The 26,596-nt window shown below is 36.7% G+C and overlaps 1 protein-coding gene across 3 annotated transcripts in view; it reads right to left on the bottom strand.

Moving 5' to 3' along the window:
• The window catches only part of LOC140144077 (peroxisomal acyl-coenzyme A oxidase 1-like), a 49,356-nt gene extending 25,561 nt beyond the window's left edge, over positions 1-23,795 (bottom strand). For 2 of the 3 annotated variants that reach the window (XM_072165914.1, XM_072165915.1), the window contains exons 1-2: positions 23,610-23,795; positions 1,943-2,102 (exon numbers count right to left, since the gene is read on the bottom strand). In XM_072165914.1, coding sequence (XP_072022015.1) covers positions 1,943-2,102; positions 23,610-23,760 — 311 coding nt within the window. In that variant the 5' untranslated portion in view covers positions 23,761-23,795. The remainder of the gene's footprint in view (positions 1-1,942; positions 2,103-23,609) is intronic. The other variant, XM_072165913.1, reaches the window with a different exon arrangement.
• Positions 23,796-26,596: the final 2,801 nt, after the last annotated feature.

Raw genomic sequence — 26,596 nt, 5'->3', positions numbered from 1 at the left:
TTCATACCCCAGCCCTTAAGGTTACACAAAAGAGGCGTATAAAAAGCGTATAAAAGGCGTATAAAGTTGTTCTCTAAAACAGAGTTTTCTCAGTAATCAAATATCACAGCGAGTGAAATGTTGGTGCATTGGATGTAGCTTAACATTTTTGTGTGTGTTATATACAAATTATTAGAATAAATTTGAAAATCCTTCGTTTAAAGCATTTTTACCCACCATGTTCACAAGATCAAAAACACGTTCCATGAGGTTTTTAAACAGGGAAAATATGACACAACATCCAATGGGGGAGTAACATAAGACATATAAACAAAGTTAAAAACCCGACGTTTGAAAAGACAAAACCTTTCTTTCTCAAGGGATAAAATAAGAGACCTGCTCTCAGTATAGTGGAGACCAGCTCTGATCAAAAAATGAAGATAAAAAGCTGCATTGACTGGAGCATTGATTATAACAGCAAAAAATAAAAGAAATCTGAATAACAGTGGAGGCTTGAGTGGGTTGGGACAGGTGTGAAAAACCATAACAGCAGGCAAAGTATGGAGAGCCAAATGGGACAAAAGACTGGAGAAAGGCACAAAAATATATGGTAGGCCAAGCAGGTCACAAAAAGGAGAAATTTTATCCCTTGAGAAAGAAAAGTTTTGTCTTTTCGAAACGTCGGGTTTTTAACTTTGTTTATATGTCTTACATGTATGTTACTCCCCCATTGGATGTTGTGTCATATTTTCCCTGTTTTTAATTTTATCCATTGCTAGTGAGACACTGTTGTATCCTTTTGGATCCATCCTTTGGTTCCCCGCCGGTCAGTTGGAACAGATTTTCCCTGTTTTTATATTGTTTAAAATGGAAGGAATTAATGGGCTATTCTATTTGTAATTCACACTACCCCTGTGGAAGATTTTGGAAATATCTTCTTCAGGGGGAGTATGAATTTCAAATTTTCATATACATCCTTTGAGAAAGATTCAACCTGAATCTCCCACGAAGGGAGGGTGAGTACCAAATAGAGCTGGTTAATTTGCTAATTCAATTTAAAATTCATACTTCCCCTGTGGAAGATGTTTCCAAATTCTTCCACATGGCACCATCTTATTATTTTCTATGCATCTCTGAAAAAAAATCAAAATTATGGAGAAGACGGCCCAAAAATCTGACATTCTTCAATGATAAAATACACTATATGTAATTTTCAAAATTACCTCCTTTTGGATCGGATGGATGATTAAAAGCCATAATGTATGATTTAGTTCAAATTATAATTTTATTATTCTCTACCAAAAATGTTGAAATAATATTTATAACTGTCAGGAAGGGGTTCTGCCCATTCTAAGCAGAAATGATGAGGTAAAGTGAAAGAAATCCCACCGTCTATTTTGCCACTCAACATGGAATTGTATGGGGGGGGGGGTTAATGTGTAAATTATGACATTACGTCAGCAATTGCTCTGGTTATCTGGTGTAGGTTGGAACCTGTGTGGACATTTATACAAATATAGCAAAAAATCAGGTTTGACGAAAATTAACCAATTTAATTTATATAAGATTGTAAATAGCTTAAAAATTAAGTTTGAAGTGATTTGCTACTAGTATTACTAGTTGGGTAATAGTATGCATTCATGAGTGAATGTGCTTAGTCATCCAGAGTTCTGGAAATAAATAATACTGGAACTTACTTTTTGCAAGTAGGACATCAGGCAACTGACTTGCTGGACTGGTCACATGATAGACATGGGAGCATATTGAGCAACAAAAGAGTCAGGACTCCGCTTTAACTTGCATGGGTCAGGGCCATCAAAAAGAGAGCCGTCTATCTCATGACCAGTCCATCAGTTGCCTGATATAAAGTCTGGTGGTGGTTCCAGACGTAACGTAGCAAAGTTGTAAAAAGTAAGTTCCAGTATTACATTTATTTCCAAAGCTCTACCATCTATGCACTTACCCTTTATACCAATTTATCTCTTGGATATCAGTGATCTCCAGTTCTCTGAGTCGTCGTACCGTATGGATGGCTTTCCTTATGCTGTTGGTGTAGCGTTCCTCTCGGTCCATGAAGGACAGGTCTTTGTGCTTGAATGCTGGATCATTGAGTGCCAATGATTCTGTCAAATGAGAAAAACAGGAAAACACCTGAAACTTACTCTGTAGGAAAATAAGTAATTTTGGTTCTTAAATTTCAGGAAGTTCACTTTAAATAGATTTTAAAGTGCTACATAAGGTTTTTGAGCTGAAGTGCCTCTGACCAAACAGTGAGGAGCAAGCTGAGCGTCTAAAGGCACATCATCTCTCTTAAAAACAAAACCGGTATGATGTAACTGCAATTTTTTTCTTCTGTGCCCCCGAAATTTTGTTTTGCCCCCCCGACCAGGAAAGCTGGCTATGCCCTGGTCCAGGGGCCTGCTGAGGGCCCCTGGTGGAGGTCCAGCACCTGTGGAAGCTTCTGGTTTGTATGCTTAAAAAAAGGGGTTACAGATGGCCCACCTGGAATACAATTTCTTTAAAAAGTTATAAGTTTAAATAGTGCTCCACTTTTATGACAATAAATTTCACAAAATGCCCAGTGTTATTTGAATTGTAATTAGATTTAATCTACCTACATGTAGTGGCTGAAGGGACATTTTAAAGATTTAGCAATCTTTTTTTTTTTTTTTTTTTTTTTTTTTTTTTTAGACAGCTGTCTTTATTAAAAGTTTCTTAATACATAGTACTGTCACTTAATCAGTGACCTTAAAATACATTAACGTGCATTTTATTTATAGTGACATAGTCATTTCAAGAGAGTTATAAGAGGATTGAAAAACAAGCAACAAAAATAAGGAAAAGAGCAACAGAATGAGCGAATAGAACTAACTGCCGATTATTTTGTACTCAAATTGAGTAGAAAACAAAAAAACAAAACAATCAACAATGAGCTCCACTCGGCCCACCCCGCCGACCCCCTCCACCACACATTGAGCATGTTGAACATATTTTACTTTTTTTACTATGGATTAAAAATACACAGGAATGAAAAATTATATCATAACATTAATAGTTGCCAGGATTGCCACTCATTATTAAACTTTTGTAACTTTAGGCTACATACTGCTTGGTATTTCAAAACATTATAATAACATTTAAGTTCCTTTTAAAACATCTAAGTTTGGTCGTTTCTCTGTCATCTTTACTCTATACAAATGAAATTTTGCAATAGTCAAAATCAGTGTTAGAATTAAATCATATTTAGATCCAAAAAGAATTAACTGAGGGGTCATGGCTAGATCTATACTGATCTTGTCTTTTATCCAGTCTTTGAGATCTTCCCAAAATTTCTAGAAAAGGGCAATCCACAAAGAGATGCTTGATTGTTTCTGGATTTATCTTACAAAAAGTACATAAGTCATCATCACATATGTTCATTTTTAACAACAGTGTATTTGTGCCTATGATACTCTGATTTATTCTGTATTGGAACCATCTCAGTTTAATATCAGTGGAAAATTTGAAATTTAAGGTACATATTTTTTCCAATCATCATTCTCCATTCCAAATTCCATTTGCCACTTTGACTTACTCATTGTATTCTTCATCTTTGATTCAATAGAAATATCATAGAACATTTTGCACCCTTTTCGTTTGCTTAAAAAGTAGTTCCATATTATACGGCTGAAAAGGGAGGCTAGTTTGGAGCCTATAGTACCATTGTAATTAAAATTTGACTGAATTGCCCTAATAATACCATTGTACTCTAAGAAATTGGTCTTCACTTTATAAAGTTTTGTAAATTCGACAATCGACAAAAAGGATCCGTTTGCATTTAAGAGATCATTTATAAACAGCACACCCCTTTTTTTCCAATGGGCATAACAAACTGATTTACCACCAATCTTTATTTTATCGTTCCACCACAAATATTGTTTTGCAATACGGTTGAAATCCAGATTATTATTATTTACAATGTTTATAAGTGAGGACCAAGAAAACAGAGTATTATACCAGAACTTATTATCTATCATGTTTTTCATGTCATTAAAACGATACATACCAAGGCAACAAATATCATCACTTATTACATTAAAACAAAGACGAAATAGCTTAACCCATTTTTGATCACCACAGGCAACCCTCCGAATCCAATTTACCTTTAAAGCATTTATATGCATTTCTACATTTGGCATCTTTACTCCACCATTCTCATAATTTTGCACAAATTGTATTCTTTTAACTCGATCTGGCTTGCCGTTCCAAATATATTTATATATCTCATCATTTACCGCTTTGATAAATTCCTTGCTTGGGTTTGGTAGCATTTGAGCAATATAACTTATTTTTGGCAAAGCTAATGATTTCACAACTACAACCCGTCCCAACACCGTTAAATTTCTTTTTTCCAACTTGATAACAGTTTTCAGTATCAAATGAAGTGCTTTATCATAATTATCATTTACCATTTGAGCAAGGTTTGTACTAAAAGAAATGCCTAGAAACTCAAAGCTACCATTGAAATTCCATTGTATTTTTAAATTTTTACTAATTATAGTATTTCTGAATTTCTGAGACCCAATCCATACTGCAACCGTTTTATCAATATTAATTTTCAAACCAGACATCTCATAAAATGATTGCAATGTTTTAAAGGCACTTTCCAGTGATTTTTCTGTACCATCAAGAATTAATGTAGTGTCATCTGCATACTGTGCAATTTTAAAATTCATATCATTGATGCAAATTCCTGTTATATCCTTATTTTGTCTAATCATTGTAGATAATACCTCCTCCGCACATAAAACGAAAATATATGGCGACAGAGGATCGCCTTGTCTACAACTGCGCTGAATTTGGAACGGTTTAGATATATTTCCATTTATGATTACGGAAGAAGATGCGTTCTTATACAAAGCCATAAACCATCTGCAAATGTCTGATCCGAAATTAAATACCCTAAAAGTTTCAAGAATAAAATCATGCGAAACCGTGTCAAAAGCTTTTTCAAAATCTATTAGTAAAAGCATCCCCGGAATTTCATTAACCTCTGTATAACTTAACAAATCATAAATAAGGCGAATACTTTCACCAATGAATCTATTTGGGACAAAACCTGTTTGATCTTCTGAAATTAAATGGCAAAACCGATTTTATACGGTTTGCAATACATGCAGAGGCCAATTTATAAGAAACATTTAGAAGCGAAATAGGCCTCCAGTTTTTTAAGAACTGACGGGTTTATCTCCTTTTGGCAGAAGAGTAACGTGACCCCTTTTTTGAACTTGAGTAAGGGACCCAATTCTAAAACCTTCATTTAATGATCGAAGAAGAAAACAAGATATTTCCAACCAGAAGCATTTGTAAAATTCCGCTGTAAAACCATCAAGTCCGGGTGTCTTGTTGTTTTTCATGTTTTTTTTTTCTTTTGTGAGCTCAGAAAGAGTAATTTCACCCTCTAACGTATTTGATTGCATTTGCGTTAATTTGTTTATGGAAGCATAATCATCAATTTTAACATTATTATTTCCACCTTTTTTTTTATACAGATTTTCATAAAAAGATACTACCTCCTTCTCAATCTCATCTTGAGATGTTGCTTCTGTGTTGTTACCTCTCACAATTCTAACCATTTGTTTGTTTACAAAGTTTTTTTTCAAGATTAAGAAAATATTTGGTGGGTTTCTCTCTCTCCTCTATCCATCGGACCTTTGTTCGAATAAAACATCCTTTAATCTTTCTACTACGAATATCCTCAAGTTCATGTTTAGCATTATCTAACTCATTCTTTAAAATTTCAACATTAGGGCTGTTTTTCAATGATGCCTCCTCGTATGACGTATTTAAGTTTTCTATTAATTTGTCAAGTACTTCTTCTGACTTGTCCATCTCTCTCTTTCTTTTTTGAGGAGTACGCTATAGTAGCGCCTCTGATTTCCAAAAGCAGTGCTTCAAAAACAGTTGGTCATTAATAGTTAGTTCTAACTCATTTGGATCAATATTGTTTATATTTTCTCTGTCATAACGGCGAAGCAGCATAGATTTTTTTTTACTTTAGTTATCGAATCCTTAACTACTTTTACATATTCATCATCTTCAATTAAATCGTTATTCAACTTCCACGAACCTCGTCCCCTTTGTATATTATTGCTCTTACTTAGGCCAATGACTACATTTGTACCATGGAATGGTCAGTCCTATATCCTGGTAGAATGTCTGTTTGACCAATTATATTCAAAATTTCAGAAGAAATCAAGAAAAAATCCAGCCTAGCTTGTTTTATGGGATTGTTTCTTCTCCAGGTAAAACGTTTTATATCTGGGTTCATAATTCTCCAAGGGTCACACAGACTCAAATCTTCTTTTATTTTTAAAACAGCTTCTTTTGCCTTTGGATTATTAATATTCAAATAATTAAATGTATCTAAATTTTGATCCTGGACTAAGTTAAAATCACCACATACAATACAATGTGGGTTACCAACGTTTTCGATAACATTTTTAACACGATTATAAAAATCTGGATTATCCTCATTTGGACCATACAGACAAACTATCGTGATATCCATTGACATCATCGTAATATCAAGTACAATCCAATTACCTGTTTGATCCCGCTGAATATTACGCACTTTGAAGTCAAAATTGTTATTCATTAACACTGCCACGCCCCTGGCATTTGTCTTATAACCTGCTGTATAACATTCATATCCCCATTCTGATCTGATCATATTTTCCCATTTCTGGTCCCAGTGTACATCCTGAAGGCAATAAATTGAACATTTCTTTTTCCTTAAATAATTTAAAACATCTCTTCTCTTAGTTTTATCACTCAATCCTCTACAGTTTACAGAACATATATTTATAGTACTATCCATATTCTTTAACCATGTAAACATGTTTAACAGAAACCTTCATTTGGTTTTTGATTACAACATACATAACTTGATTCACAGCTGTCTTTTTATGAAAAATATAATACATACCACACACAAAACTATATAAAAGAAGAAAAAGGAAAGTTGCAAAAACAAAAAAAAGCAAGAAAAGAAAAAAAAATCCAACCACCGAGCCCACCAAGAATTACATTTTTGGAAAAAATTATGATTTTTACCTTCAAAGATTTATAAATCATCAAGCATGTCAAAAACTTTTTGTCACATATTAATTTCCACTGTATGATTTAGCAATCTTGGCGAAATCTGAGAGATAGGTCTTACATAATTTTTTTACCCTCATTATATCTTGAAGATGGTTCATATTGCTGAGCTACTATTTTGTATTTCTTATTTTTTCAATTAAAATATAATCTTACGTGTACAAAAAATGTTTTCACTGGACCAATCTCCAATCACAAAATTGACAGACCAGCCAAGCCAATCCTGAGCTTTACAATTAGTGGCCTTTTGAAGTTTTTGGTTCAGCATAACAATGCTTTTGGTTTTGATTATTATTTATACAAGTCCCAAGTTTGATTGACATAAAATTTTATGGCCTGGAGTTGGTGGAAAAACCATTTTGGTTAAGAATTGTATTGGTATTGAAGTTGCTGGCAAATTATTTCATTTGATTTGATCGGATAGTTCATCATGCACCACATCTAACCAATAACCATTGATCAATGGTTAGTTGTGGCAATTTCCACACAAAAAGTAAAAAACAAAACAAAACAAAACAAAAAACAAAAGCAAGCAACACAAGATTGAGATATGTTGTAAGCAGAACAATAGATTTAAGGGGGTACGGTACTACACCCCTGGCCAATTTTGTGCCTGTTTTTGCATTTTTCTCAAAAATTATAGCGCATTGGTGACAATTAAGATATGCATGTTGTAGGGGCAAGGACTACAACTATTGCTCTGAAAATTCAGCAACTCAAGGCAAGTAGTTATTGATTTATTGATCAAATACTGGTTTCCCTCATTTTTGACTGCAACTCCACAACTGCTGTCTGTGCCGAAATAAAATTTCCAGTGCAGTAGTTGTAGTCCTTGCCCCAATAATATACATATCTTACTTGTCACCAATGCGCTATAATTTTTGAGAAAAATGCAAAAATAGGCCCAAAATTGGACAGGGGTGTAGTACCCCCTTAAGGCTGAAAATATCAATTGCCCACTGTAGGCCATTTACTATTCACACATATCATGTATGTCACGTAAACCAGTGCCGAAGTGTTACAAAGGGCATTCACCAGGTAGTACTATTGTTGGCTTGTACCCTACATATTCACAAAAGGACATTGACCTGTTTGAGTCTTATTATTACACATTTGTTTTGTTTTTAAATTGGCATTTATGACTGAGATCTCATGTACCCTACATGCCGGGCCTACATGTAGCTCAGTTTTCAAAAACTTTCATGTTACAACATTTTCTTGGATAAAGATCCATCTTTGCTACAATGTATATCAAAATACTTATACTTCTGGTCTAACTTTGGTTTAAAAAAATGAATTTGAACTTCACCTAAAATAATAGTACTGGGCAGATCAAACAAAGTGGAGGGCCTTCAATAATACAAAGTTTAAAGTTTGTTCCACCTTCAGCTATAAATTGCACCTCTTATCAATTCTCATTATTTACACTGCCCATGTGATTTGCAGATTGTGTGACCTGGTAGATAGCTAGTTCAAATTTTTTTTGCCGTCAGAAACTGAGAAAAAAATTGTCCACAATAGGTGAAACAAAATAAATTTTGACTTTTGCACATTTTAATCAAAGGAAAATCTTGGGGAAAAATGTGAACTCTCTGGAACAATTTTTAGCATTAGGCCTAAAATACCATAGTTATATTAAAAATGTCTTTTTCTTGATCATGATTTTGAGGAAGTCATCTTGAATGTCTGCTTGCCTGTGTCAACGAACTTATTTTGAGCTGTTAGCTGTTTCATGTTATGCTCTTAAAAGTTGTAATTTGGATTTATTTAAAATTATAACATTTGATAACTGCTATGGCTCAAAAAAAGTGGGGAATTTGGGAAGCTTCTTCCCAGGAAAAGTTGGTGTTTGGAGTGAAATTATGGTATTTGGAGCATTGGAGGGTATACAAAAACATGCTATATATTGTGGGAAATTTAGCTTGCTTCCCAAAAAAGTTACATTTTTTCAAGCCCTGAATTAACAGCTCTTTCAATGCCTGGATATCTTGACATAAAAAAATATATATTTTGACCAGAGCAAAATGAATTGAAAATGACATGTTGGCCTCACAGCACTTTTAAGTCAATTTAATAAAGAGCGGGACTAGTAAAGCACCACTTAAACTATCAGAGGCGGAGGGCCACTGTGACACAGCGGTCCAAGACTTCTGACTCATAATCACGAGGTAGTTCGAGGTACCGGGGTAACCGACTCGCTGTGGAGGGTAGCATCACCTTGCAGCAATATTTAAAATGGTAGGAGTCTGGCCCAATCGCTTTGAAAGAGAGATGGGCATTCCGGCATGTGAACACGGGTTCATCCTCTTTACCCTTTTTACTGTCACTTTTACTGAGAGGGCGGATGCCAAATTATAGTAAAAAGTAGAAATCTTTCACATAGTATGCAATTTCCACATGAAAATAAATCATTTTGGATTCAAAATGAATGTCAGAAGAAAAAATATTTTCTTTGCCGGGACTGGGGATTGAACCCAGACCACCTGCGTGACAGGTACCAATGCTAACCACTACACCACGGAGATATTGCGTTATGGAGGGGAAATTTTAATATAATCATAACATGTCGTGCGTTATTCATACAAAATATTCAAAACAACAGTACTTACAATAAGGTTCATTGTCGAATCTCAACGGATTTAGACTGATAAAATATTGCTTGATAATATACACTTTTGGAATTATTTGAGACATTTTCGTGTTTACGTGTAAAACGCAATGACGACGTCAAAATTCAGTCGATCTTGGCCGGCCCCCCTGTAGATGGCAGCAACCACATCATCGAGGAAGACACTTGTCGGAGCGCGAGCAGTGTCCGAAATAAGGAAAATATGGAGGTTATCCCGAGGATAACTAAAGCATGAATTCTTCTTGTCCTCAATACATTTTGGTTGTCCCCAAAATGTGTCATACTTTGGAGGTAAAATATAGTGGTTGTCCAGGGGATAAGTACATAGCTCAATATGGTTGTCCCCAGTGATTTTTGGACAAGAGGACAAGAGGATAAGTGCTTATTGGGTCAGTCCATGTCAAATCAACCAGGGGTCCCCAGGTGACCCTCTCAGATTTTGATGAAATTCCATCAGAATAATCTTTTGTGGCCACAATGAACCCATACTTTTTGGCACTCGCGAGTGTCATTGGTGATTTTTACCAACTTTGGTGGCTCATAACTTCTTGTTCTGAACAGATATAAAGCTGCAATCTTGGATTCTAGCTAACCTTATGTCATATTTTCAGAATCTGGCTCGAAATTTCAGATATCTGCTTTCCGTTTCAAGTTATGAGCACCCAAAGTTGGTCATTTATTCAACCGCAAGTGTGATTTTGTCATTTTGGGGGTCAAATGAAGCCAAAAATATGTGATCATATGACTCAAATGTCAAACATTGACTATGGGTACATATCTGAGCCCCAAAGCAAGTTTGAGCAAATTAAACCATCAATAGAGGAATGAGCGGCATCCAAAGCTGGGTTCGGGTGAAAATTTGCCGGAGACCCCCCTCTTTCTGACCAATGGTTGACCTTGTTGACAGTTGAAACATGAATTGAAATTTACAGCCATGAAACATACTTATAAGACCTACCTAGAAACAAAAATTCAGCTTTGGTACTCAACTCCATCATAGTTAGATGGCTCTTGAAAATAGGGAGAAAAACCTGTTATTTCTTGTCTAAGGGTGTTGAATTCGGCAGCCATGGTAACAAAATATGCCAAATTTTACTAAGTATATGTGCATATTTTTGGGTCGTACATTACAGACCACTCTAGATGTGTTTATTAGCCTCTAAAACACACCCAGAACATATTTCATATGACACTTGAGGTAACTTGTGAAAAAACTTTGTCAAATTTTGCTGATTTTGTTGTCATGGTTGCTGAATTCAACAACCTTAGACAAGAAATACCAGGTTTTTCACCCTATTTTCAGGCTGCCATCTAACTATGATGGAGTTGAGTACCAAAGCTGAATTTTTGTTTATGGGTAGGTCTCATTCAGTATGTTTCATGGCAGTAAATTTCAATTCATGTTTCAACTGTCAACATGGTCAAACATTGGTCAGAAAGAGGGGGGTCTCCAGCAAATTTTCACCCGAACCCAAATTCGGATGCCGCCCATTCCTCCATTAATGGTTTGATTTGCTCAAACTTGCTTGTGGACTCAGATATGTACCCATAGACAATGTATCTATGACATTTGAGTCATATGACCACATATTTTTGGCACCAGGGGACCCTCAAAATGACAAAATCACACTTGCGGTTGAATAAATGACCAACTTTGGGTGCTCATAACTTAAAAAGGAAAGCAGATATCTGCAATTTTGAGCCAGATTCTGAAAATATGACATAAGGTTAGCTAGAATCCAAGATTGCAGCTTTATATCTGTTTAAAACAAGAAGTTATGAGCCACCAAAGTTGGTAAAAATCAACAATGACACTCGTGAGTGCCAAAAAGGGGGGGTCCGGGCCAAACTTCAGAGGGCCATTTCTCGAAAACGACATGGCCTATTGTAACGGGACCGAGCTTGCCCTAATACTTTTATAAACGACTGGTGGAGAAGACTAGCCTTCTAAACATACAAGCGGTAGCGTAGTATCAAAGACTAGAATTCTCCCCAAGACATGTTGAATCAGTGATGCATGAAAGGAGAAGTAACAGGTAAAATGAGACTTGACAATTCTGTTTTATATTTGCTTCTTTTGTTATATCTTGTATTGTTATTTTGCTTTCATATTTGTCTTATCACATCACAACATAAATACAAGTTAATACAGGTAAATACACAATCTCTGTTGATGATCATGACGATATTTCCTTATTTCTCTCTTTTAAATCCAAATGAATTACCAATAAATGCTGTCGAATATACTATCTGCTTGAATAATCAAGAAGCATAAAAATACAATTTAATCAACAGAATCTGTCATCACATGACATAGTAAGTAGGCTAGGCCAAGGCCTAGTAGGCCTACTACAGAGTATCCATGCCTGTACACCAAATACTGAGCTTGCCATGCAACAATGAATGCACATAAATACAGTGCATAATTTTCCATTGGACTTGTGCATGTGTGCGGCAAGTCACTTGCACAGATTAGGCATAGGGTCGCATGTCATGAATTGGTCATCTTTTGTGTAACATGATGTAAAATGAGAAAAATGTCACCAATTTTGATTCAATTCAACACAACTTTTAATGAATACATTTTAGACCATTATAAGTATATATTTCTGGAAAGCTTATATTACAAGGATGCCAAATCAACAAAGCATAACATCATAATACAGGGTGGGTGAGAAATATACAGGGTGGAACAACAACAAAATTAGCATCTTTCTTGTCATGGTGAACCCCATATTTTTCCTTTTCTAAAAGCTATGTAGTTCAAAATAAATATGGATTCAGAAAGACATTGCATGGGTCCTTCAAACAAATTAGGAAGAAAGAGTTTAGTATCCCTTGCATTAAACATACAGGGTGGTCAAAAGTTGTAAAATAATTTCACAATTTTTATGACATTTTTCAATCAAAACTTTTTTCCTCCATTTCTGACACTAAAACTAATAGCATAATTGAATTCCTCATCAAATTTCCTTAAAAATATGTGTTCTTTTGAATTTAGCAGGGTGACTCGGGCAAGAGATAGTCCATTTAGAAATGTCGGAGCACAGTATGCACACTTTGTACAGTAACATATAGGGAAAACTGTCTTAATTAGCATTTAATTAGACAATTAATTGGTTACATCTTTTGTTACAGTTGATGTACTATGAGGTACATCTACAATCCAGGATGATATATGTGCAATTTGAGGTCCATGCGAGTTGTACTTTTCAAGATACAAAGGTTTGAAGTTTGCCATATTTTCACAATTTTGTGTATAACCCTATGGGGCTCGCCCGAACCGGCTCTCCCGAACCGGCTGCTCCATTGACACATCTTACATATTGAGGTATAAATCTCAAAGTACTTGTCCAATTGACTTGGGGTTTTTTGTATTTGAAAAAGAACATAATTATCTACAAAATGACACCAAACTTTCTACAATAGGTATTATACTTTTAGAATAAACCTAACTTGAAGTGTGAAGAAAGCGTTTTCATGTTACGGCTGCTCCATTTTTGGGTGATCTATTTGTGACATGCGACCCTAGGCGCTAGGCCAAATCACCGGAGTGCATAACACCCTGGTGTCGCCACTATTGTGGTAGCCAAGCTGCCCCTAGCTCAATCTGAGCTCCAGAGTAGGGCGTATTTGCTTTGGTTGGCAGTGCTTACCCTGCGGTTTCCCTTTCAGGGTTCGTGGGTGGACTAATTGTCCACCAAGCAATCTGATTAATTCGCGTCGTGCACGGCCTTTATATACTCTCCTGAACGCGTTCATGGAACCTTTTGGCGGCTGCGTTCAAAGCGTAAGCTCCGTTACTATGGATATCGCGCAGTCACTCCGCGTCAGGCGCCACTTTCGCAAAAGATTTGAACATGACGAAATCAACAATTTAATAACTAGAACAAATGCTAAAGTGTTTTTAAATCAGGAATCAAACTGATGACCCCTTTTGACCACGTAAAACGTGAAAATACTCAAAATTATCTTAAAATTCTACATCCTTAAACAATTACATCTTAAATAATCCAAAGTTTGATCAACAAAAGTCGTTTTTAAGGAAATTTACAATTTTTAGGAAAACTTGTTTACGTAAAGCAGACGATTGATGGCCGGCAAGTTTTAAAATGTTGAAATCCAAAATTCTGTAAACAAACAAGAAAAACCTGAATTTTGTCCTCAATATTTACTCGTAGACGGTATGTAATACCTTATTTTGTTCCTGACATAATTATTTACACAATATTATAAGATCTCTGTACAATACTAACGGAAATAGTAAAATTTTAAGCCAATTTCGCACGCACGACATGACAAATTTTCTCTGCCGATTTTCAACACTCGACAAAAACAGGCGATCGGCAGGTAAACAAATCCAAATTTTTACAAAAATATACCTTGTGCAGAGCCATGCAATCATTTTTAGATGCATAATAACAATCAAAAACTACCACGAACACGTGAGCATCGTGACTTTTCTCTAAATATGAATTTGACAAGAGCTGAATTCCGCCATTGACAACACACGGAGCTACACGGGAGGTAAGCTTAAAAACAGGCCAAAAATCTGAAATCGCATTTTGGCTCTCCGTTTCACTACCCCCTCTTCGAGACTATTTCGTCCCGAAATGTAACATGTATAATTATTTAACTTAATTACAATAAAAAATCAGAGCATTTCCTTGACAAAACTTTAGCAGTAACATAGGTAAATTCACTCAACCATTGTTTGGTGACAGGCTGACAATAACATTGTCGTGACCTCAAAAAAAAGTTTTTCCAAATTAATTGGCTATTTGGCAGATTTACAACTACATACATTATAAAAACAATTTCATTTTATATACTAGTACAACTCTATTTCACATGCAAATTATATTATTATTAGGTTTACAAGTTTTATACAATTATTTCACAGCATCATTACTTATCACCTGGTTTTTATGCATACTCTTCTTTACCAATAAAATATTAATTTACAGGAACCATTTAATTCACCTTGGTGCACATTTCCATCAATTTCATTTTCAATTGAACAATACCAGTTTTAATCTTGAATTTCGAGCTAATGAACAGAAGTCTGTCTCTGCATCAAGTTACACAAAACATTAGTTTAACATTTTAAATTTTTCCAACAATTAACGATCAATTTATTTAAGTTCAGATATTTTAAAAGTTCTATATTCCTCCGCATCCTTTCTTCTGATGGACCTTGTCCTTGTCTTCAGTTCGATATCTTCAACATCTGAGAATCTACATTATCATACCTCTTTCGCAACTCTCATGAGAAACTGCCAGATTGGTTCACCGTCGATCATGAGAGGAAATGTTGATCGCCATGCCGCCGTTACATCAATTATGCAAGGTGTAAAGAAACCATACATCATCCAATAAAACATTTGACCTGGTAAAGAATAACCATTGACTAGTCAAATATCTCTTTTACCATTCATTCATGCACCTGAGTTCTATTAAGTCCATGTAGACTTTCTCAGTTGGCAATCCACCCAAGAGCGAAACTTGATTTTCTGTTGCCGATGGGCCTACATAGCCTGACATTGCTCTGAAAACATCATGACTGCAATCAGTGAGTCACCGTCGCACCAACCAGAGTTCCAAAATCAAAAGATCTGCATAACCTTGCATAACCAGCCCGAGGTGATGTCTCAACAGTATCAGTAAGAAAACAGATGATGAGATCTAGTTGATTTTCATTTGCTAATCTTCTTAAGAGCACATGCCGTACGACAAAACTTATTGCTATCTTCACACTGTTGTACAGAACTATCTCATTTTGGAAAATGGATCTCATTTTGAAAATCGTCTCAAATTGGATAGAATTGAGATGCAATTTGAGAATGAATTTGAGTACCAATATGAGATCCATTATCACCCTATTGGTGCTTAGTACAAAATGTTTGTCATCTCATGGTCAAAGAAGTTGGATGGGGATCACCAAAATTGTATTTTGACAGAGCTCCTAATTGCTCCAATTTAAGTAGCATTGGGAATTTTGTGCTTGGAAATTAATCATGTTTCTCTGCCAAGAAGACAAGGTCAATACCACTTATATCAGTATGTTATTGATCATATTTATGTATCCCACATTATCAGGATTTTGTTTCAGTTTTCTCTGTGATGAATTATTTCCTCATTAGGGGCTGTGCAATAATTATCAGCCCCCCGGGGGGGGTAAATTTTCCGAACGGCTCGCCAAAAATCGCTTGCCCCCCCTCTCGGCCCGCCAAAAATCGCCCCCCCCTCTCGGCCCGCCACAAATTCTTTGCCCCCCCCCCCCTTGAACATGCCAAATTTTTGGGATCCCAAATTCCAAACTTTAAATGGTCTAGATGTATGTTCTTGGCGCAGTAGCAGGAAAATTTGCATATTTAAGCGTTTCCGTACCGTTTTCCTAAGCCTTTTAAAAGCATTTTATTAAAAAGGTGCCCCGTGAATGCGTGCCAAAAATCGCTTGCCCCCCCCCTCTCGGCTTGCCAAAAATTGCTTGCCCCCCCCTTTCGGCTCGCCAAAAATTTCTTGCCCCCCCCCCAATTTTACCCTCCCCCATGGCTCATAATTATTGCACAGCCCCTTACAAACTCTTTTATTTTAATTTTTTTAATTTTTAAATACTAGTACATGTAGTTAGCAAACAAACTGAAACCAACTATCCTGCTGGATATTCCTATAACTTAGTTTGCTAAATGAGTAGGCCTATACTGTTGTTTTGTGCAAATTATTTTGCATTAGTCCTACTTGTTTTTTATTTGGCACTTAAAGGCCCATATAAAATTAACAGATGTGGAAATAGGAGTATAAACTGACAAATAGATCCAGTTGTAGTCCTACTAATTCATGGCATATTGGATGGCCTAGGGGAAAGTTAGCCCATATTAGCAAGACTATCCTTGCCTTCAAGGTGAAACAAACCTACTCATGTTACCCTCTGGCCATGGGCTGGCCTGGTATCAGATCTTACCCAGGGAAAGATGACATTCCAATATATGCCTTTAAAATTACCTGACATATTTTTCACTCAATGTTGGTGCTCAAGAGTTAAATGAAACCACTGTTCTGTAGGAATGTGTACATAAAATTTATGATCACATTCTCGGCTAACACTTACTTCTGAAACAGTAAAAATTACATTCTCTATTTTTTCCCTACAAATTTGATAAAGATTTTTTTTCAATTCCCCCCCCCCCCCCCTCCCCTCAAACTTTTAAGTTAAAACTGGAGAAAAGCTGAAAAAACTTTTGAAGTTACTAATAGTTTACTAAAAATCATAGACTGAGACTCTAAATTTAGAGTCTGAGACTCTAAATTTAGAGTCTATGTAAAAATTCATTCAACATCAGAGGGTTGACCTTGTTTGGGGACACAGAACAAGAAGCATGAATTGGTTGTTTACAAAAGACCATGAACCTAATATACTTGACCATGAGAAGTCCAGACACTGGGTACTTGGTTCCATACATAACCATACTTCACAAACCATAATAGTTAGCACCCAATAAAACTAATTGGGTGGATTATATCTCAATTTAACACTCCAATTGGATCTCATATTTGATCTCAAATTGTGTCTCAATTCTATTCAATTTGAGATGATTACAAAATGAGATCCATTTTCCAAAATGAGTTACTTTTGAACAGCAGTGTCAGTAGATAGCACGTACAGACCTAATGGTTATTCAATGAAGCAACCATTATTGTAGGCTTGAAATCGATGTATGTTTACCACTGTAGCCATCTCCATCTTCATTTTGTTTTTCTTCATCTGTCTTCGTAATCTTCAAAATCTGACATTCAATTCAGAATTAAGGCATGAAATCTCATGTAAAACACCATGAGTGCCCGACAGTCAACACTGTCCATTTTTTTCATGGTGATGTCTCCAAGCATGTCCATCATTCCAAATGATTTTAAGAATAACAGTTGCATCGAAATAAAGTGACGTGTCTTTCACTTTATCTAAATTAAGAAATCCAGAAATGCTCTTTTAAAAGAACAAGAATTTCACAGAGACAAAACTTGATCAAAAGATTGTCATGTCAATACCGCTGCAGTCAGTAAAGTCATATCAAACTTCTAATCACGTTTTGGCTGAAATAAAATTTCATTCATGAAGTGTTTTTTTTTTTATGGGAGGCTGTTCCTCTCAGAGTCGAGTTATTATGCTTACATAATAACAATTTCAACTAGTGAAAACAATTTTTATATACAGGGTCTACATGTAGAGTAGACAATCCGCTATAAAACACGTTTATATGATGATGATGTCGGCAAGGCCTATACCGGACTTCAACTTCATAAAACAGTAATTTTATTATTTTAGCGGCAAGGAGCTATGAGCAGGCAGTGCAAGACGTCGGTGAGCCCTTTTCCGGACTTCATACACCACAAGGATCAATGACTATCTGGCGAGGGCTTTTCCGCATATCATTATCCCATAAACACGATAACTTTCGTCTCCTTGAATCTTCCTCGTAAAGCTATTTACAAATTATATATACCATCAGACATCATATATGTCTGCATGATCATGATAACTGGTCACTCTACCAGAATCATTCTGATGATGGCAAGTCTCCTGGTGCCAATGAGTTGGTGCATAGGCCCGATTGTGTGCCTATACCATCATGACCGTCATCAAGTAACATGGCTGACCTCTTCCAAAGACTCATCTGAGATGACAACTTTCTCAGAGTGTCGGCGTATTGACCAGATGAATTCCATTCACCTACGCCTATACGGTCAACTAATACCGTCTGATTATCACTCGGGGTACCTGCTAGTTGGCAGTCTTCCCCATTTATCAAGGGAGTGTCCTGACCACCAGTTAACCTTACAGCTAATCGTCTCCTGGCTCGCCTTCTAGATGATGGAGACTTCCGAGTCCTCCCTTTCTTCTTTGAACTGCTTGAGCATGCCATTTGGCAGGATGTATCATCACAGTCTTTCCCAATTAAGGGAGCATGCGGCCTGGTTAACTTTTTCTGGATCTTTAAGAAAGCTAACCTTCTCCTGGCTCGCATTTGTGATGAGGGAGACTTCCGGTTGTTTCTCGATGATCTTCCAGTCTTCTGTGAATTGACTCTCGTAAGTTCATTATCCTTCTCATCTTCAAATTGCCCTTTAGCAATTCCATCTGCAAAAGCATCATTTTGATGCTTCCTGTACTTTTCAGCTTTGTAAAATGCTTCAGTTTCCACTGCAAACTTAATTGCATCATCAAAAGTAACAGGTTTTGCACGCAGGATGTTTAACCATAACTCGCTTTCTCTGATAGCACTTATAAAGTATTTCTTTGCTATCTCCTGTGAGAAAGGACTTGGTATTGTTGGTAAAGCTAGTTTGACTAACTTCCTGATGTTGTGAGCTAGGTCAGGTAATGACTCGTTTGGGTGCCTTACTCTGTTATTGAGTTTCACCCAGAATAGCTCTTCCTGATTTTCGGTTCCAAACCTCAGGTTCAAACAGGCCACAAGTGAGTGGTAATCACGCCGTTCAGTCGGATCCAAATATCCCAGTATGCTCTGAGCAACACCTCTTAGACTAGTTGCTAAACAAATGGCTTTGGTATAATCATTCCATTTATTCCATTCAGCAACAATTTTGAATTGTATCAAATAGTCTGACCAGGAAGTGGTCCCATCGTAAGTTTGAGGCTTTATTTTTACTCCAGGCTGAGTGTCATTGCTAGAAAGTTTAGGCCTACTTCTCACTGACTCATCACTTTCATGAACACTAAATTCATCACCAGCTAATATTTCTGAGCTGGTATCGGTTGGAGAAGTATCAACACTATCTTCAGTCGCTGCCATAATAAATCGTGAGCCAAAATCTGTTAAAATTTTGAATTATCCTACCGCCAGACACCAGTTGTAACGGGACCGAGCTTGCCCCTAATACTTTTATAAACGACTGGTGGAGAAGACTAGCCTTCTAAACATACAAGTGGTAGCGTAGTATCAAAGACTAGAATTCTCCCCAAGACATGTTGAATCAGTGATGCATGAAAGGAGAAGTAACAGGTAAAAATGAGACTTGACAATTCTGTTTTATATTTGCTTCTTTTGTTATATCTTGTATTGTTATTTTGCTTTCATATTTGTCTTATCACATCACAACATAAATACAAGTTAATACAGGTAAATACACAATCTCTGTTGATGATCATGACGATATTTCCTTATTTCTCTCTTTTAAATCCAAATGAATTACCAATAAATGCTGTCGAATATACTATCTGCTTGAATAATCAAGAAGCATAAAAATACAATTTAATCAACAGAATCTGTCATCACATGACATAGTCGTAGGCTAGGCCAAGGCCTAGTAGGCCTACTACAGAGTATCCATGCCTGTACACCAAATACGAGCTTGCCATGCAACAATGAATGCACATAAATACAGTGCATAATTTTCCATTGGACTTGTGCATGTGTGCGGCAAGTCACTTGCACAGATTAGGCATAGGCGCTAGGCCAAATCACCGGAGTGCATAACACCCTGGTGTCGCCACTATTGTGGTAGCCAAGCTGCCCCTAGCTCAATCTGAGCTCCAGAGTAGGGCGTATTTGCTTTGGTTGGCAGTGCTTACCCTGCGGTTTCCCTTTCAGGGTTCGTGGGTGGACTAATTGTCCACCAAGCAATCTGATTAATTCGCGTCGTGCACGGCCTTTATATACTCTCCTGAACGCGTTCATGGAACCTTTGGCGGCTGCGTTCAAAGCGTAAGTCGTTACTATGGATATCGCGCAGTCACTCCGCCAGGCGCTCACTTTCAAAAGATTTGAACATGACGAAATCAACAATTTAATAACTAGAACAAATGCTAAAGTGTTTTTAAATCAGGAATCAAACTGATGACCCCCTTTTTGACCACGTAAAACGTGAAAATACTCAAAATTATCTTAAAATTCTACATCCTTAAACAATTACATCTTAAATAATCCAAAGTTTGATCAACAAAAGTCGTTTTTAAGGAAATTTACAATTTTTAGGAAAACTTGTTTACGGTCGTGCGTCATGAATTGGGGTATTGGAAAAGGTGGAGGTGTTACATTTTTTCATTTTATTCCGGACATTTTGTCCTAGATCTCAAGAATGGAGAGGGGTACTGAACTAGTGTTGGTCTCATTTTGTTGCTTATTTATCTAGCTCAAATTGTGGAAAGAAAGAACTTCACATTTTATTTACTTCTTGAGATATTGCAATCCAAACGATGTGAAGTCAGGGGTGGAGGATCCTACGGTTGAGGATCCTACGGTTGAGGCATGTGTTAAAGTATAGGGAATGTTGATTTCTAGCGCCTCACAAATATATTCTTGACTGTAACTTCATAACCCAGCAATGTATTGAGATGGATTATGTATCATTGTTTTGGTATTTATGTCTAGTTTCAAATGTGACCAGTTTTACTCCAAGCTAAGTTAATTTGTTACAAGTGTGCTGCATTCTGTGTCATGGGTTCTATGCATTTCCTATATGTTACTGTGTTAAGTATTCATTTATGCTCCGAAATGTTCCAAAGGGGTTATTTCTTGAAGGAGTTGCCCTACTGCTGTAAAAGTTTACATTTTTTAGATGGAAATTTGATGAGGAATTCAAATATGCCATTGGTTTTTGTGTAGGTCATGAAGGAAAAAAGTTGTGATTGATTATGTAATAAAAATCATAAAAATTATGTACGACTTTTGAACACCCTGTATCTCAGTTGGGCAACATAACTCAACATTACAAGTTTGCTTTTTTTGGAAGCCTACAATGTTATAAGCACATCTAAAAAGGTTTTAGCAGAACAGGTATTTATGTTAGTAAATAAGAGAGGAACAAAAGTGTGTACTTTTTGAACCAAAATTTAACTTTTCCACCCTATATGACATTTGTGGCACCCTGTATATTGACCAATTGTTTGTACATGTGTATTCCTGGTACCCTAAGCTTTACAGTGATATATAATTTTATAGGGTTTTGATGAACAGTTTATGAATTAGATCAGTCTAAGTACAAAAACATGTAAATTGTTCAATTTTTTAGTATGTAACGCATTTGGCCCCCAATTCATGGCGCACGACCTTACGTAAAGCAGACGATTGATGGCCGGCAAGTTTTAAAATGTTGAAATCCAAAATTCTGTAAACAAACAAGAAAAACCTGAATTTTGTCCTCAATATTTACTCGTAGACGGTATGTAATACCTTATTTTGTTCCTGACATAATTATTTACACAATATTATAAGATCTCTGTACAATACTAACGGAAATAGTAAAATTTTAAGCCAATTTCGCACGTACGACATGACAAATTTTCTCTGCCGTATTTTCAACACTCGACAAAAACAGGCGATCGGCAGGTAAACAAATCCAAATTTTTACAAAAATATACCTTGTGCAGAGCCATGCAATCATTTTAGATGCATAATAACAATCAAAAACTACCACGAACACGTGAGCATCGTGACTTTTCTCTAAATATGAATTTGACAAGAGCTGAATTCGCCATTGACAACACACGGAGCTACACGGGAGGTAAGCTTAAAAACAGGCCAAAAATCTGAAATCGCATTTTGGCTCTCCGTTTCACTATGAAGCCAAATTTTTGTATGGGTGCATTGTGGCCACAAAAGATTATTCTGATGGAATTTCATCAAAATCTGAGAGGGTCACCTGGGAACTTTTCAGAAAATTGGTTGATTTGACATGGACTGACATATTTCGAACACTGAGCGCGAGTATGAAGTAATGTATGTTCTATAATAATATGTGAATGAGATCACAGCACATGCAACTAAAACAGAACCTTACAAACAAATTCCATTCATTTCAGAAAAAGGGGAGTTAATTTTCGCTAAATAAAACAGGGTTTAGTCATGTTAGTAGAATAATATTTAACTGACTACGTTCTACATGTAAGAATGAAAAAAACGATAGGAAGTTTTATTTTTTACTACAATGTACATGTATCCTCTAACGTAAATACACGTAATGTAATCTATAGTAATGATGTAGACTAAACTTGCCACAGTCCTATATACGCGTACTCTATGTATATTGAGGACTGGCTTACGCCATTTTGGATGTCAATGGGAAATACACACTTAACGATTTGCGCCGGTTAGAAACTTGAAAAAAAATCTTTAAAATTTCATCAATGTATATAAAAGTGGTACCAACCGTATTGTGCTTGCTAATTTAAGACTCGGTTGAAAGCATTTTAGTGTCCAAAAGGCAAAATTATCGTCAAAGTTCTGCGAAATCGGCACCCTTGCTAAGGGTTCAGAATTGAATCGGGAACGAAAATATCCGATCTTTGCGATCAAAAACACAAAATTACAACTTTAAACATACTATTGGCAAAAGACAATATTACCAAACAATACAGAATAGAAAATTTGACGTCATTTTCTCAAAATATTGAAAAAATTTGCTCACTAGACATCGAAAAAGTATGCAATCCAATTCCCGTTCAAACGCGTGGGAAACTGAAAGTGCGATAATCGTGACTAGTAATGATGATGTTGATCATTGTTTTTGACATGTATCATGTGTATTCATTGTATTGATTATCATTGACAATGACATTCATGCATTGTATGACAATTCATGATGAACCGACGCGTCGTGCATGACCGTGCATGCGTAACCGTGTGAAAGGCGACAGGCAGGTCCAATATTTTTATTGGACCTACCTGTATCACATGGTAGAGGATAGTAAAAACAAAAATTCCTATCGTTTATTCTGTAAAGTATTAGAGCTTTTGAACAAATTGAACTTCAATTTGAAGTACGGTAGCAGAATTCTGCACCATGTCCTTCCTTGCCGAACTTTCTTCTGACTTTGTGTACAAAATAAAAGAAAACTACATACCCACATAGCGCCTTCTTTGTGTCCTATCCTTCCCTCCATCTAGTACATACGTAAGATGTAATGGATCAAATGTGGCTGTGTTTCTTTCCTTCTGTATGTCAGGATTGACCCGGGAGCTCGGAACAGGAACGCCTACCACTGAAGCTGCCATGTTGACAAGTGATTGAAAATATAGATAACAAAACGACTTGCGAACAAGACTAGTAATTTGTAGCGCACGCTCAGGCAGTGCCAGACACAGCTTTATAGCGCCATGCTAATGGTTGCTCTTTAATTAGATCCTGCTGATTTCCCATAGAACTATCAAAAAGTGTGCAAACAGGTTTCATAATAACTTTATTTATACATGACAATTTTCTATCTTTTGGATTGTCTGCTGTGGTTTATCATTGGGGTGGGCTAGGCTGGAAGTGTATTTTGGACAAAATATTTTTGGACAAAATATATTTGGACAAAATATAAATGGGACAAAATAACACTTGGACCAAATATTTTTGGACAAAATATATTTGGACAAAATATAAATTGGACAAAATAACACTTGGACCAAATATATTTGGACAAAATATAAATTGGACAAAACATATTTGGACATAAAAATATTGGACAAAATGACTTTGGACAAAGCGATTTTAGCCAAAATAACTTTGGACAACGGTTTTGTTTAGGCCTACCCGTACCGCGGCGGTATTTAAGTGACCAAAGGGGATAATTCAGTATCAATACTTGGGCCTGGATTAATCCCCTTTTTCGTAGCAAAAGCCAACTATAATAGAAGAGCTACCGGTATAGACTTTGGGGCAATCCCCAGGATTATGACCGGGAGAGGGGGGCACTTATGTATTAAAGTTATAAGTATCCGTGTGAATTGACCAAAACGACCCTAAGCTAGGACGTCATAAATTTGTCAAACTAACGAGGATCATCCCCCGAACTAAGAAAGTGAAACTTGCCCAACATGGGATAAGCTATATAGGCCTATAGACATTATCCGCAGTTTCTTTCACGCGGATGTTTATAAGTATTCTGAGTGCCCCACCCCCACCGGCCCCACCACCACTAACCACGGCAACTTGACTCTCTGGACTACTGCAAGGGAGTGCTCAGAGATGCGTATAGATCAACATCCGGGTTTTTTTTTCAAAGTACACACTCATGGCTTGGCATTTACTTGGATTCAACTTAAGTTTGTTACTGACAGACCACTCATGGAGAGAGTATAATATGACTAGGCCTATTACTTCATATCAGCAGTAGATGACTACTTCATATCAGCAGTAGGGCCTAGATGACTACTTCATATCAGCAGTAGACATGGTAGATGACTACTTCATATCAGCAGTAGATGACTACTTCATATCAGCAGTAGATGACTACTTCATATCAGCAGTAGATGACTAGGCCTACTTCATATCCAGAGGCGGATTTAAGGAAAAGGGCCCTGTCAGCAAAATATCCTGGGGGCCCAATAGTAAAGAGTTGAAATCAGGAGCGTGCCTGAATTTTTGTCGGGAGGAGGGCAAGAACAAAATTTGTTAGTGATCATTAGTTCGAGCGCGAACATTCATTCCATTTCATATTATTTGAAGTAAAAGTTGATGTAGGCCTGCATTTGGTAAATTTCGCGCGAAGCGCGAAAATGTGCAATTTCACACTATTCTATACGCAGATCGAGGGTTTATCAGAATTGTGAGTGTTTAAACGGTACTAAAGAACAAGGAATATTTCCTTTTCTGTTTTTGCTTGATAGTACAAGAAGCAAGCAAAATCCCAGATTAAGGTCCAAAATCAGTTTTAATATCATAATCTGACCTAAAGGAATAGGAAGCCAATATGTTGGTACGCGTTAATTTTGACATTAGCGGGGGGGGGGTTAAAAAAAAAAAAAAAAAATCTTAAATCAATACCTTTTGGCAACAAAATAAGTTTATGGCACAAATGCGCGCGAAGCGCGCGAAAAATGTTGCCATTTTGAAACTTAACTGTTAAAACGTGGTGCAAAAGGGGGAATTTATCCCCCATCCCCACACCCCCGGATCTACGCCTATGCACTTTAGGGTCGGATTTGCCTTTTTGGGACCCTGGGCCCGGCCAAAATTTGGAGAGCCCCAAACTCACTGTTAGGAAGGCATATGCACACAAGTGGCTTAGTTTAATTTGATTTACGTATAAGATTGCGGCAGAATTGCGTAACAATTTAGAGAGAGCCAAGCATATTTTGTTTTCTATTTTACTCTGACATTTGCGGGTGACGCACGGAAAAAAATCAGTCTGTTTTAGCCCAAAATGAAGGTGAATTTTACTATATAGGGCCAGTGTTATGCAATAATTGTACCTATTTTCGCCCAAAACATGGTGTTTTAGGTCTTAAAAGGAAGATGCACAGGGCAATGGGGGGGGGGCACATTTTGGGGGACCCTGGGCCTGGGCCCATTTGGGCCCTGTAGCCCATAATATTTGACATTATGAGGCTCATTTACCCATGTAAATGTACACTGCCATGGGTGTACCAACTCAGAACCATGAACTGTTATATTTGTTTTAAATTACTTTTAAAAACATTTTAGGCCCTGGGGCAGAGGGCCGCAAATGTTAAAAAAGAGGGCCAAGTGGGCCTATGGGCCTATAATATAATATGACCTTTGGAACTCATGTACCCGTGAATAGTTATTGAGAAACGACTGGCCCCTTTGTATTGACATTTGGGCCCTCGGGAACTCTTGATCTTGGATATCTGGGCCAAAATTGGCAAAATTCATATCTAAGGGGAAAGACATTTAGGCTTAAGTGCATCACGGTCCACATACGGGGTCCTTTGCTGTTTTAGAGCCAGCTTTGATGATACGCTTATATCTCACATTGGGGCCCTGGACCTACAGTAGATGACCTATTTGTATTTTGAGAATGTGTAATGCTCTATGTACCAATTCGTAATCCTGATTCTATCGAAATTGTATTCCCAAATATTAAATTTGGGCCCCTGGGGC

Source organism: Amphiura filiformis, unplaced genomic scaffold (genome assembly GCF_039555335.1).
Source record: "Amphiura filiformis unplaced genomic scaffold, Afil_fr2py scaffold_39, whole genome shotgun sequence".
Taxonomy (NCBI): domain Eukaryota; kingdom Metazoa; phylum Echinodermata; class Ophiuroidea; order Amphilepidida; family Amphiuridae; genus Amphiura; species Amphiura filiformis.
Note: the sequence above shows the minus strand (reverse complement) of the source record. Positions and strands in the feature narration are given on the sequence as shown.